General features: G+C 41.7%; 1 protein-coding gene across 2 annotated transcripts in view; it reads right to left on the bottom strand.

Annotated features, from left to right (window-relative positions):
• Positions 1-13,100, bottom strand: part of LOC126281862 (uncharacterized) — a 292,903-nt gene extending 279,803 nt beyond the window's left edge. The window contains exons 1-2 of one of the 2 annotated variants that reach the window (XM_049981127.1): positions 12,632-13,100; positions 69-193 (exon numbers count right to left, since the gene is read on the bottom strand). In XM_049981127.1, the coding sequence (XP_049837084.1) occupies positions 69-193; positions 12,632-12,641 (135 nt within the window). In that variant the 5' untranslated portion in view covers positions 12,642-13,100. The remainder of the gene's footprint in view (positions 1-68; positions 194-12,631) is intronic. The other variant, XM_049981126.1, reaches the window with a different exon arrangement.
• Between the last annotated feature and the right edge of the window lie 491 nt (positions 13,101-13,591).

The raw sequence follows: 13,591 nt of genomic DNA, 5'->3' as shown, positions 1-13,591 counted from the left end.
GTCGGTAAGAAGGGGAGGCAAAAAGAGTCCGAACGGCGGCGGAATAAGGGAAAGAAGGCGCTACTTACCCCTTCCACTGAGAGCGCGCAGGTCGCCGCCTTGAGCGCTGATTGGCCGTCGGCGAGGCGCATGCGCACCTCGGCCCCGGCGGGCGCCACCGGCGGCAGCGACGGCTGCTGGCTGCGACCCTCACCTGTGCAAAACACGGGAGCACGTGTCAGGAGTGGTGGCGCGGCCCGGGTCTCTCTGCTGCTCACCTGGGTGGAAAGCGCGTCTGGCTGCTACGCGGAGGACCTGAGTTCGATCCCTGTTGTTACCAGGGTCGAAGGACTGAAACGTGTTACACGCGCCCACGTTGTTATTACTGCACCACCCGTTATTGACCTGAGAGGCATACTGCGACCCGACTGGCAACTCTTTCGTTCACCTACACATGATATGAGCGTCCAAAAACCGGGTCGTTGTACAGTGAAACATTACTAATTCGGACTAACTGTAACGAATTCCAGTTCTAATTATTAAAGTTCAAATTGTACATAAGTTTTTTAAAATTGTTATTTGAAGCAATATTTAGGAATATGACACACACTTTGTACAGTGCTTAAATAAAAACGAGACCACTTGCAATATTATTTGAAGTTAAGTTCTTAATTTTAATATTCAACTTCAAATTAATTTAAATGTTCAGTTCAAAATTGAGTATTGTAGTGCTATCGCAGTAACGAACAACAGGATTAAACAAAGCTACAAAACTAATTCAAAATTTAAATTGTACAAGTTTGATATACGGGGTGAACTAACATTCAAGCACTCGTGTGAAATGCCGTTCCTCCTTGCACGCTAAGAATACAAAAACGTCTACTACAAAATTTCGTCATGTGCATGTTTTTGGTAGAAAATGGTCGTCAAGCAAGTGCAAGCACATTAATCGAAACCTTATACCTGTCCGCCCCAGTAAGTGCAGTGCGTAGAGCTTTGCGTTAGGAAACTTGAGTACGGGGTTTTGATTCAGGATCTAGGCGTAATTTTTATTTTCCTTATTTCTTGTATCATTTTCGACTGTGTGATATGGTAGCTAGGTTCTCAGTCGTTGTACATGTCTTGTACTAAACACTTGCAATTATGCGATACGAATACAGCAATGCGAGCAGAATAGTTTTCATTATTCACCGCTAAAGAAGTATTTTGCTTTTAAATTTTTGCTCTGTCCTGTACCACATATAACTTACCTCCCTGCCTTCTAGTCCGTTGCGAGCACTGCTACCTTTTTCTCGAATTGTACCCCTTCCCCCAAGGTAAAAAGAAACTGACTCTACACCTTTCCTCCTCAGTCCATCCCTGCTTCTTTTATCGTAGAAAGGCCCCAGACAACAATACAGATCACATAACCACGTGGTCTAAATGTATTGTTTTGCACTGCTAAGTCAAGTAAATTCCAACCCAGCTTCCGGAGTACTTTCTATCGAATTGTAGCAGCTGTTATGGTTACATTTACTTCTAACTCACTACTGTGCTTCATAAATATTTCTCATTTGTCTGACCCCCAGTTGTTATAAGATATATATTGTTTCAGAAACAAAGTAAATTATACTTCAGCTGTACTTGGCAGGTAACGCCCGTGCCGTCCTGGGTACAACGTTTGCCATCAGATCAAAAAAGCTAAGCATCATCGGAAGTGGAGGGCACTCTGAGGGGTGACATCTTGGCCGCCGTGTGCTGTTGACCTACCGGGGTACGCTGAGGCTCGCGATGCTAAGCGAAGAGTTACTTCACCGACTAGTTGCGACTCCATGTAATGAAATCAGACGACGGTCGATAGAATGGTGTGCTGACCCCACCCCATTCCATATCCGCATCCGATGACGCCAGTCAGCTGCGGATGACACGTCGGTCGGCCGGTTCCTTTGGCCTTTCCGAGGCCTGTTCGGACAGAGGAGAGATTTTTTATTTGGCAGAAAAATGTAGGAACCTAAAAAAATTGCTAGACGTTGAACTGAAATGTCGTATCCGGGTATTTAGTGAAAATCTTACCCATTGCAACAACAGCAGCACAGAATACGATTTCATATTGAAACACTTCTCAGACATGTAATTACGGTGTTGCCAGACAGCATGTCGTTGATATCCATTTAAACTAAAACTAAACATTCATTTCTATCGATAACTTTCAAGGGACGGAAATTTGGGAAACACGTGTTTTGTACGTTTAGTATGCAAGGAATCGAGGGTGGTGTCCTAGTGCGCTAATTTATACTATTGCACATACATATTACTGTAGATGTCTGCGCTATACGCCTCCTGAATTTTTTTTCTAAATTTACCGTATAACGCAACATAATTAACAAATTAAGTGCCGCTATTATGTGGATCTGCAACGAAATGGTCTATTGTAACCTAAGATTCTCTGCTATCTGATGCTGATCTCATAGCAGATTTTCCTCCCAAAACACTTCTAAACTTGTAAGTATCTGTTTACTCCTAAAACTCACCTCGGTTACTGTATTACACCGTACGTCACTTTAATACACTTTTAAGCGCTGTAATTTAACACAGCTCGTCGTGTGGGCTTCAACAAGCGAACTGAGCAGTCCTCTTCTTTGTTGCGTGCTTGTCACCACAGTGAAGCACATTATGTTATCCGCTACAGGCCACGGGTAGAGCCGGGCAGATCGAAAGGTAAATAAGGACATCTGTTCCACATTTTGCCCTAAATGAACTTGGCGCGAATGAGGTCCGGGGAACAGGAAGGCGGCGTTCCAGTTCCAAATACAAAACACGAGTCCTAGTTAGCTCGAATAATGATTTAGCCAAGTCCGAATTAGTTAGGGTTTAGTATATTTATCTAAACACGTCCGTACGAAACTCCACCCATAATAGTCTAGCCGACACAGTATTACACAAATACATACTGAAACACGAGTACTTATAACAAAATTTTTCAAAATTGGCAGGCCGCGGTGGTCTCGCTGTTCTAAGCGCGCAGTCCGGAACCGTGCACTGCTACGGTCGCAGGTTCGAATCCTGCCTTGGGCATGGATGTGTGTGATGTCCTTAGGTTAGTTAGTTTTAAGCAGTTCTAAGTTCTAGGGGACTAATGACCACAGCAGTTGAGTCCCATAGTGCTCAGAGCCATTTGAACCATTTTCAAAATTACGTTTCTACTCGTTTAAGTTCTTCTGTTACATTATGAAGATGACCTGTACACCCCGTTATGTAAGACTTTAGTCGCTGATGCGGTTTCTCTCCCATTGGAAAGAACACCAATCAAGATCACAAAGACTCGCTCAGATCTGTTCGTTGACAGTTGCGGGGGAGGGGGGATGGGGGAGATCAGAGTTCGGAATCTTCGATGCCACCGCCACCCACACTCAGCTTTCCGTGCTCAAACATGGTGTAGCGAGTATATTAATTTCTACTCTGACATTCTGTTACCCCCTTACTCGGAACACACGACCTCATCGCTTAGAAGCGAAAGTACTTAAAACTTTCAGTTAACTATTTCGGGTTACAGCTTACCTTTCACAGGCGTAACCATTATTTTAGCAACTACACACTTCACGGGTGCTTCTACATAAGAACTCTTACTTTTGTCGCGAATGAAAAGAAGATTTATATTATTTTAAAAGTGTACAAGGCGTAAAGCAATTCTAGAAAAATTGTTCCGGCTTGCCAAGTCTCTGTCACTCCCTCTATACGTTTCAGCTCCGAATCATTGCCCGAGCTAAAGTTTCAAGTCATCATAATGATCATCTCAGGACGTACAAACCTGCAGGATAAAAAAACCTCTCATGTCATCATTATGTTACTTTCTATATACTAAAGGAAATGCTCTGACTGACTCATCACTGCCCAGCCCAAACCACTAACAATGAAAACTTGAAATTTGGAGAGGGTGTTGATCTTATATTGATGACATATTTTAAGAAGGGCTTTTTCGAAATTGCATCCTAAGAAGGTAAAATAAGGCATCTAAGGCTTTTTGAATATATGTCACTGTTAAGGAAATTTTGAACCTAGAGCTACGAAAATTGGTATTTGACAGAAAATAGAAAAGACATGCTTCAGCTTCGTCTGAAATTCAACCACTAATACGGTAAAATAATGGGTCAAAGTTTATTTGGAAAATAAATCATTATTAAGGTAATTCCAAAGCGTTTTTAAAGCTTCATCTGTGAAAACTGGCATTTGATTTCTGTGTTAGAAATTTTAAAAAAGTTTCATTGCTTTCGGAAATTCAACCCATAGGGGGGTAAGATAGCGGATGAAAGTGTTCATGGAAATATTTCATTAAAAGCATGACTGAAGCTAAATCTTTGAAAATTTGTATTTACTTTCTTGGCTATAAACTAAAAAAATGTTTTCTGTGTTTTTCTTGGAAATTTAAACCCTAATGGGTGAAACTGGGAGACGAAAATTTTTATGAAAATATTTTATTATACTAAAACATATTTAAAGCTAAATTTATGAAAATTAGTATTTGACTTCTAAGGAAGTATTGCCCACATGCCTGCTTTTACAGTGCATGAATATGAAGTTTTAAAGAAAGTGTAAACTAAGTACGAATTAGAGTACGTGTAGTTTCCTGTCTCATGTGATATAGTGTGATACAAAAGAAAAACGAACAAACAAGAAATCTTGCAACAATTAGTGAAATCGTTCCTTTCATTTTAAAATCTGTGCTCTTTTAGTTTGTGCACGACGCCACGGTCTTATTTATCTCCTCTGTCACTATGTGAAGCCAGACGAATAACTTAACTGAGCATCTAAAACATTATGCCAACCAGTCGTCTACTACTACGTATTATTGTAAAGGTTTAAACCGGAACAGTTTCGCATGAATGCAAATCGCACTAAAAACTAAACAAAAGAAAAATTAAATTATAGTGAAATTTTTTTTTGATGTCGATAACTGTAGTTCACCACCTTTTTTTGGAAGCTGCCTGTAAAGGACAGATTTCCTAAGTCAACTTTTGCGAATTACTATCCCCTTTACTGCTCCATTATTTTCAATTTAGTCGTTACGGCATAACATGGAATTCCCAACTCCGTAGTTGAGTGGCCAGCGTGGCTGCCTGCCAAGCCGAGGACTCGGGTTCGATTCCCGTTACTGCCGGGGAGGACTGGTACAGTGTACAAGAAGCCTCGTGAGGCCAACTAAGGGGTTAATCGACAGATCAGTAGAGGTTACCAGGTCAAGAAACTTGACAAAGACTGGGATAGCAATGACCGGTCTTACCGTCAGACGCTGCTGTCAGCCAGGCCCAACTATCCCATTTAGGTCCAGAACGAAGTACTTTACCTGTTTTCAAATAATCTTAAATGCTCCTAGACTTCGAATTTTACGATGTACTTTCGTTAACGGACGATGTCAGAGTCTACAGGCTTAAACACTCTCTGAGGTGGCTACTTCCATCTGTAGTGTGCACTAAGAGGTACTCTTTCAAGTGCAGTTGCAGAGTCAGACCCTACGGCCCGCCACGAATTCTTCTCCTGTGCCAACCTCTTCATCTCAGAGTAGCACTTGTAATCTACATCCTCAATTATTTGCTGGATGTATTCGAATCTCTCTCTTCCTGTACAGTTTTTACGCTCTACAGCTCCCTCTGGTACCATGGAACTTATTCCCTGATATCTTAACACAGTCCTGTCATCCTGTCACTTCTTCCTGTCAGTGTTTTCCATATATTCCTTCCCTTTCCGATTCCGCGCAGAAACTCCTCATTCCTTACCTTATCCGTCCACCTAATTTCCAACATTCATCTGTAGCACCACATCTCAAATGCTTCGATTCTCTTCTGTTCCGAGTTTCGCAGACTCCTTGTTTCACTACCATACACTGCTTCCATCTAAAAGTATATTGTCAGAAACTTCTTCCGCAAATTAAGGCCTGTCGTCTTCTCTTGGTCAGGAATGTCCTTTTTTTATTTTGATGAATAGGTAGGTAACTTTTGATTACCAATCCTGATGTTAAGTTTCTCACTCTTTTCATTTCTGCCACTTCTCATTAATTTCATTTTTCTTAAGTTTTCTGCAATCCGTATTCTGTATTCATTAGACTGTCCATTCCATCCAGTAGACCCAGTAATTAGTCTTCACACCCACTGAGTACGGAAACGTCATCAACGAATCTAACCTTGATGTTTTTTCACCCAGAATTTTAAGCCCACTCTTGAACATTTCTTTTATTTTCGCCATTGCGTCTTCGATGTACACATTGAACAGTGGGGGTGAATGACTACGTCCCTGTCTTATTCTCTTCTTCGTTCATGGTCTTCCACTCTCATTACGCCCTCTTGGCTCCTATAGATGTTGTATATTGCCCATGTCTCCCTACATCATACCCCGATTTTCTTTAGAATTTTGAACATCTTGCACGATTTGACGTTGTCAAACGCTTTCCCCAGGTCGACAAATCCTATGAACGTGTCCTGATTTTTCTTTTTTCTTACTTCCATTGTCAACTGCAAGGTACACGAACTGTATTGTTTTACAAAAGCTCCTTTATGTGCAAACTGTTTTGTTCGTGACTTAGGTAAATGGCCAAAAACCTTCTCAGTGCACCTAAGAGCTCGTCAGAGTCCAGTGATCCATGCTTCTCCCTATAAACATATCTACAAGCTTTTTCGGCCATTTTGAATCAGAAGCGATTTGGTGAGTACTACACGGCGAGTTACTGCCAGAGGAAACGTAGGTGTTTCAGCTATGATCTCCATATGCAGTTTCAGACATTGTTTTCCGAGACATGTGTACCAATTATCTATAGCTAGTATTTTGATGTAGTAAATCCACGTTAAAAGATGAATGTCTTCGATTGGGAACAATCGATAATTAGGAACTGAAAAGCAAGTCAGGAGTGGAATTTATCGACCGGTTGACGTCGAAGTAATTAGATAGGCAAGTTCAGATTACACGCACGAAGTGGGAAATTGGCCGTAGCCTCTTCGCGAGAACCATTACGGCCCTCGCCAGGAGAGAAGACACGAAGAAACCAAATCTGCATGTCTGTCAGGAACATGAAACACGATATTCCCGAATGTGAATTTAGTGAACCTCTTACACTTTCCGATCGGTTAGGAGGGAGCAGAACGACAGAATGATTGTAGACAGTGACTCCAGAATGTTAACCATAACAGACAAAAGTACTCATGTCTCATACAACACCCTATTTTAAATTGTACCGAAGCTCTGGATCGACAGCAAGTTAAGTAACTTTTTTTTAAATTTGTGCATCACTTTGGTAGGCGTTACAAAGCAACATGTATAAAAATAAATGTGTCATTAATCAAAAGTATATTTTGATCACCACAGTGCTTTATTAGGAATGGTTCTCTTCGATGCGTACAACGTTTCTTTCCTCCGATGTTAGAACTGTCTTACCAAGCCAGTTACAGGGTAACGCTGGGCATTTTTCACATTTACAAACACTGAACATGTCGAGATAATCATCTTCGAGCTAATTCCTGCCTCTGTGAGTGGAAGTAGTTCCTTTATGTTATCATCAACGTCGTGTACTAGAAACATTCATTTGTGGCCCATCGACTGAATTTCTCCGGCGCCGCAAACATAGTCGTATCTTCCATTACATTCTGTTATTATCTGCCTGCAACACCTAACTTCTGGTCTCAAACGGTTCATTAAATCCATCTCTTGGAAAATTCCAAGCTCTCCGCGTATTATCGACAAGGCTATGGTGATTAAGATCAGTCCGTTCCGTTTTCGCAACGAAGTCTTGTGGCATGAACAGAAGGACAGCTGCTCTTGTTCATAAAAATTAGTAACGCTCGACCGAGGTAACTGTCGTAAATAACGGGTTACAGCCTAGAAAAACGTAAGAAGACCAAATCTGAGGCACCTCCTTTGCATTGATTTATCACTACCGAAGAAGACTGTATTCAAGACCACGTCAGGAATGGAAACTACAATCGCTTGGGGGCTCGTCTAAGCTGATGGCCTACTCAGTTACAGCTACTACTCGGAATGTCCGCCCCCGGCAGCTGAGTGGTCAGCGTGACAGACTGTCAATCCTAAGGGCCCGGGTTCGATTCCCGGCTGGGTCGGAGATTTTCTCCGCTCAGGGACTGGGTGTTGTGTTGTCCTAATCCTCATCATTTCTTCCCCATCGACGCGCAGGTTGCCGAAGTGGCGTCTAATCGAAAGACCTGCAACAGGCGAGCGGTCTACCCGATGGGAGGCCCTAGCCACACGACATTTCAATTTCACTACTCGGAATATGCAAGCGAATAATACCAGTCAGAGAGAGTAGCAGGCAAGAATGATCAATCACCTCTCTCTCAATATGTTACAGCGTAAGAGTAACAGAGTATCGAAAGAATTACATCTGAACAAAGACGTCTCCCAATAACCATCCAAACGTAAATAGCATTTCAAACAATAATGTATCACCCTCAAAATAAACGTCTTGCACTAGATAAGCAAGTCACAAAGAATATTTGATAGTATTCGAAAAGCAAAAGAGACTGAATGGCATTTAAGATTGTTTCTGTAACCCAAAATACCTGTCTTCTGAAATGCATGGTCCAGTAGAAGGAAACTGAGGCTCAAAACAAATAAACGACTTCTGGGACTGCTTGTATTGTTCTCGACACATAAGGAATTATTCGCCCTTTCAGTCTTCCGCTCAGACAAAACGTAGAGAAAGCACAGCTAGTGTTGATAAAGACAAGTACAGTGTTTACAAAGACCATCAAAGGTTAATATTACCGATAATCGATTTTTTTGTTGGGGGAAGGATCTCCGTGCTAGTGTTCCAAGGATAAATGGACAAAACATATTACGATGGACATTTAGTAAATTTTAAAAGGCATTTTAGTCCGTCCAAATGAAAGTCTACTAGGTATTTTGTAAATTAAATACGGAGCTTTCGTACTACAATTACATACCTACTACAGAAGTCACTGCTAAGTACATGGCGGAGGATATTTTATACCAACAAAATGCAAGCAGCAAATTTAACCAGTGATGGAAATTTGCATTTTTTTTTAATTCACCAGTGATACTACATGTAAGATTATTCTCACTCACAAGAGTTTCGTATCCGGAATTTTGTTGTGCGCGTTTAGATTAAAGCAAACCGTTCCTATCTCGAGCAGTTTTCTTCTTAGACGTCCACACTACTCTGACATTACAGTATTTTTCCTTACACACAAGTATGCGGTCAACCTTACTTCTCGCATACCATCCGCTGCGGAACCGGTATTTGGTGGGGAGGAAGTGTGGAAGGGAGGGGGGGGAGGGGTTATTGAACACCTTCTATCTCTGCCACACATCGTAAAGTTGCTTGCGAAATACCGGTTCAAAAGTCCTGAAGATCCATTTCGTTCCAAATGCAGCGTAAGTGAGACTTTCAACTTCATACTGAACCCAGTTTTAATATTTTTCAGATTAATATCCCATTTTGTTCTCTGCTCGTAATTAAAATGCTACTGTCTAGGATATTTTAGCACTTTTCGTACTTGCATCTGTGCAATGCGTTTGGAAGCTTTCATGAAACAAGGTTAGGAATTATTGAAAATTTTATTTCAGACACCGCTATAGACCATAAATATTTTGTTGACTTATTTAAATTAGTTAATAAGGACACATTTTTAGAGATAGAGAGACCTAATCTTCAATGGGAATGGCAATATAAAACACATTTAACAAAATTACACATAGGTATTAAAGTTGTTCTTATAGTCTTAACACATGCTGTGGTCATCCTTCGGGGAAACAGACTGAAAAAAGTAACATTAATATCTGTGTGTATTTTCGTTAATTTTTTTATTGCCATTGATGCCTGAAGATGAGGTTTGTATTTCAAAAATGTTGCTCCGCTAAACACTTTATCTAAGTCCACAAAAAATTTTGTGACTGGGAGCGGTCTCTGGGAAACTCTTCTCATATATGTGAAACACTCACGGCCATTTAACTGCTAATATTCCTTTAAATTGTAGGAAGATTGCTTCCGCCTGACGCGCAAAAAGCAAGACCTACACAGTGAATTTCCTATTGAGGTTCCGCTGAAAAATTTTTGCTTTTTGTATTATTTACGTACTTGAAAGACAGATAAAGCTTTCAGCATTTAGTTCAGTGTCGAATCAAGTGTAATGAACATCTTCAACAGTAGTGTTACCTGACGTGAAAAGCAAAGTCATTTCAAAGACATAAAATTATTAGTGCGTAATAAGTCATTAGGGCTACGAATAATATTTTCCATATAATTTTGAAATTTGATGCAGACTACTATATTTACAACTCAGTACCAAAACCGATACTTTTCTGTCCCAGGAATACCTACCATTTACAGACTAAACACTCTATGTTTCAAAATACCGTTAAAGAGGCTATGGAGCGATATATCCTACGGCATACGTGTTTGTGCGTGTCGCTCACCTTATTACACAGATGACATGTGATAACCAAAAATCTACATCGTAACAATTGTAGTGCAAAGTGTCTTCGGAAATTTGGTGTCTCAAATGTACCTTCTTGAGTAACAAGGATATTATTGATTTATGAATAACTATTTTCCGCGCTCTATGTCAAGGACTTGACAAATTGTTCTTCTATACTGAGAAGGATCTATTAGGCTACCAAAACACAAAGGGGAAACGTGTACGCAGTCACTTCTACATTTTAGTGGTTTGATTAAGAGTATTACTTTCTTCATCGGGCGAATGCAAGTTCATGGTAGTACTTTTTTGGTGTAGTTTTTGTGGACGACTTACAACAACAGAGTGTCACATTGCAACCAAACGTACGAACAGTGTGAGAGTAAGAAACTAAGGCTGAAATTGTTTAGTAACTGCTGAGTAACGAATACGAAAGGGATATTTTTGAAATATCTGTTAAATTCACGTTGGGTAGCACCAAAATTTAGATTCCACATTATGTTAATCAGTCAGCGGAACGTATTATCATGTGAGGTACTGCCTCTGCTTCTATGTGTGGCCTTTTCATATGCGGAAACGTATTAACTAGTAAAGTAGTTTACTTGCATTTCTAGCGACGATGACTTTCCTGTCCTACATTGTTCGTAGGAGTATGTAAGTATGATAACGCAATACAAGTAGTTACAACATCAGTTGTGGAGCGACGTGAATGTCTGACAGTTGACAGTTGTCATAGCCTGAATCTTTTTTGTACGTATCGTCAGAAAGTGGCCATATTCTCAGTTTAAAACACCACTATTTATTGGCAACTTACGTTGAAATGTTTTCGCGCCTAGGCACGTTTAATACATGTGACTGAGATATATCGTGGAGTGGATGCTGCAGCATGTGTGAAAAAAAGTGGGTAATAAATTAAGATTATTGAAAACCTCCACTTTAGGGAGCTGTGCTTAATCTTTCATTCTTTTGCGGTTTCAGTAAGTTGTGGTAAATATATGTCATCATAGTCGTTAGACCTCCTCTGGTGCAAGCACTATAACTATTTATTTCTTTGATCATTTCGCGTGAATATCTCGTGCATTAAGCTCTAAGTTCTGAATATTGGGAAGCTCTGTCTTGATAATAATCCCATACAGAAGAAACTGTAGCACAAGAGCAGCAATCAGGTTTTTCCGACAGAGGTACGCTAGACGAAATAGATTCAACGAAAAGGCTTATTCATATCTGTCCTCCGCTGGAATTAACTGGACAATGACGTAGGTATATAGTTTATGTCTACTGTACGAATACCAAAAGATGAACCACAATTCATGACACCGCATCACCATACACTTTGATGTTACGGTCATGGGTTTACAAAGTTTATAACTACAAATGATTGTAGAACGTAGTAATATCAAGCAAAACAAGTTGAATTAGACTATTAAGGACAGAATCTCAGATCTCAAGCACTGTACGTCGCTGATTGGCAATTACGAGATAACAGCGGAAAGATTTCACAGAGTCGTCGTGATACATTTGCGGAGCGGACGACCGGCGGAGCGGAAGGCCGGTTTAATTGGCTGCCGCTAGATAGCAGGAGCGTCTAGGCTCAGACCCTTGAGCGATTCTGACTCTTGTACTTTGCGTATCTCCGCCGCAACACTGCCCAACAATATTCCGGTGACATTTCCTGCGGCGAGCGAAGCGCTGGTGTGTACGATAACTAACGGTTCCAAACGTACTGCTCTCAATTTGTCTCACGCGTACCCTCCGAAATGTATCGTATTTTGGCATTAGCGAAGATTTTGTTCGAAGAGAAGTGCTGTGTCTGTATGGAAAATGTGAAATCCGTTTTTGCTATATCTTTGTATAACTGATTGAAAATAAGAGACGTTTCTAGTGAGTTACACACGTTAACTGTCGGCTAACGTAAAGGATTGGTAATATTTCGTTTTTGAAAGGAAATACAGCATTTCTGTACACTATTTGTTAGTTTTTCAAAGGCTTTCCGGTAAATGTTATTAAAACTTCATCTCTTTATACTCATGTGAGATTTGTATGATGTTTAACAACAAACTTACTGATTATAATCCAATTCGAAGCTAACGAACTTTAAAGTTTATTGCTCCAACACTCGAACGTATTACATTATAAAAAATTTGTGACACATTTCTAAACGAAAAACTCGATCTGTCGCGCAAGAAAAGCAAAGTAACCGTTCTAATGTTACTCAATAGCAATAGCAAAATTGACCTTACCTATTTTCATGACTCCGTTGGATTTCAGACTACTGATGTAGCCTCGTATCAGAGCTCTGATGGTGTCTCAGTGTTTGACATCAGCACAGTTTCATACACTTCTGACGTAAGGTATCCGCAGTAGTATAGTTCACTTTTCAAACGACAGGAACAGTTCCGAAAAAAAAAACAGTGTTTTATTACAGTCCTCTTTAGTGGAAGCAACGGTCCTGCCGGTGTGACAGTATCTTCGCTATTCTTAACATCACGACCAGTTCAAAACTACTGTCCACTTGTTTAGTATTTCGTCCAGGCGGTGCACCGTCTCGTAGCAAAGTTTTTTACACTGCTGCTTCGTGTATCTCGTGCACAGCGGAGTAGGCAGACGGCGAGCGGCGCGCTACGAACCCGCGCAGCTGCGGCGACCACGTGTCGGTCAGGTGGCGCGCGCTGAACACGTGGTGGCGGAGCGGGCGCCGCACAGACACTGCGACAGCCGCCGCCGCGACCGTGTCCCGTCGCGGCTCCCCCTCCACCGACCCCGGCCAATCCCCTCCCTGGCGCAGTGTCACAGCGAACCAGAGACAGCCGTCCGCCGGCCGACCAACTGTGTCACTGCCGGGGGACAGCGCGTGGTGGGGGTCACCCGCACGGGAGGGGAGGGGTGTGTCCTCGCGGTTCCCCTCCCGCGCCGCGGCGACAGCTGCTGCGCGACACGGCGAACGACGCGACACGGAGCGCCACCTGTCGTGACGTGCGGGATGCATACTCGGCAGGCGCCACGCAGAACTCAGTACGTTGAGTTAAACACGACTCTGCTACGTTATCGGTAATTGAAGGAAACTCGTTCCGTGAGACTTCAATGCATTTTGGGTATCGCGTTGGCTACCGTAAGACGCACCCTTAATTCTAGAGGGGCTGCTAGGTGGGGGGATAAGGGTGATAAAGATGAGAAAGTCGGCCTTCGGTGCAGAAAAGGGT

Source organism: Schistocerca gregaria, chromosome 7, assembly GCF_023897955.1.
Source record: "Schistocerca gregaria isolate iqSchGreg1 chromosome 7, iqSchGreg1.2, whole genome shotgun sequence".
NCBI classification, from domain to species: domain Eukaryota; kingdom Metazoa; phylum Arthropoda; class Insecta; order Orthoptera; family Acrididae; genus Schistocerca; species Schistocerca gregaria.
Note: the sequence above shows the minus strand (reverse complement) of the source record. Positions and strands in the feature narration are given on the sequence as shown.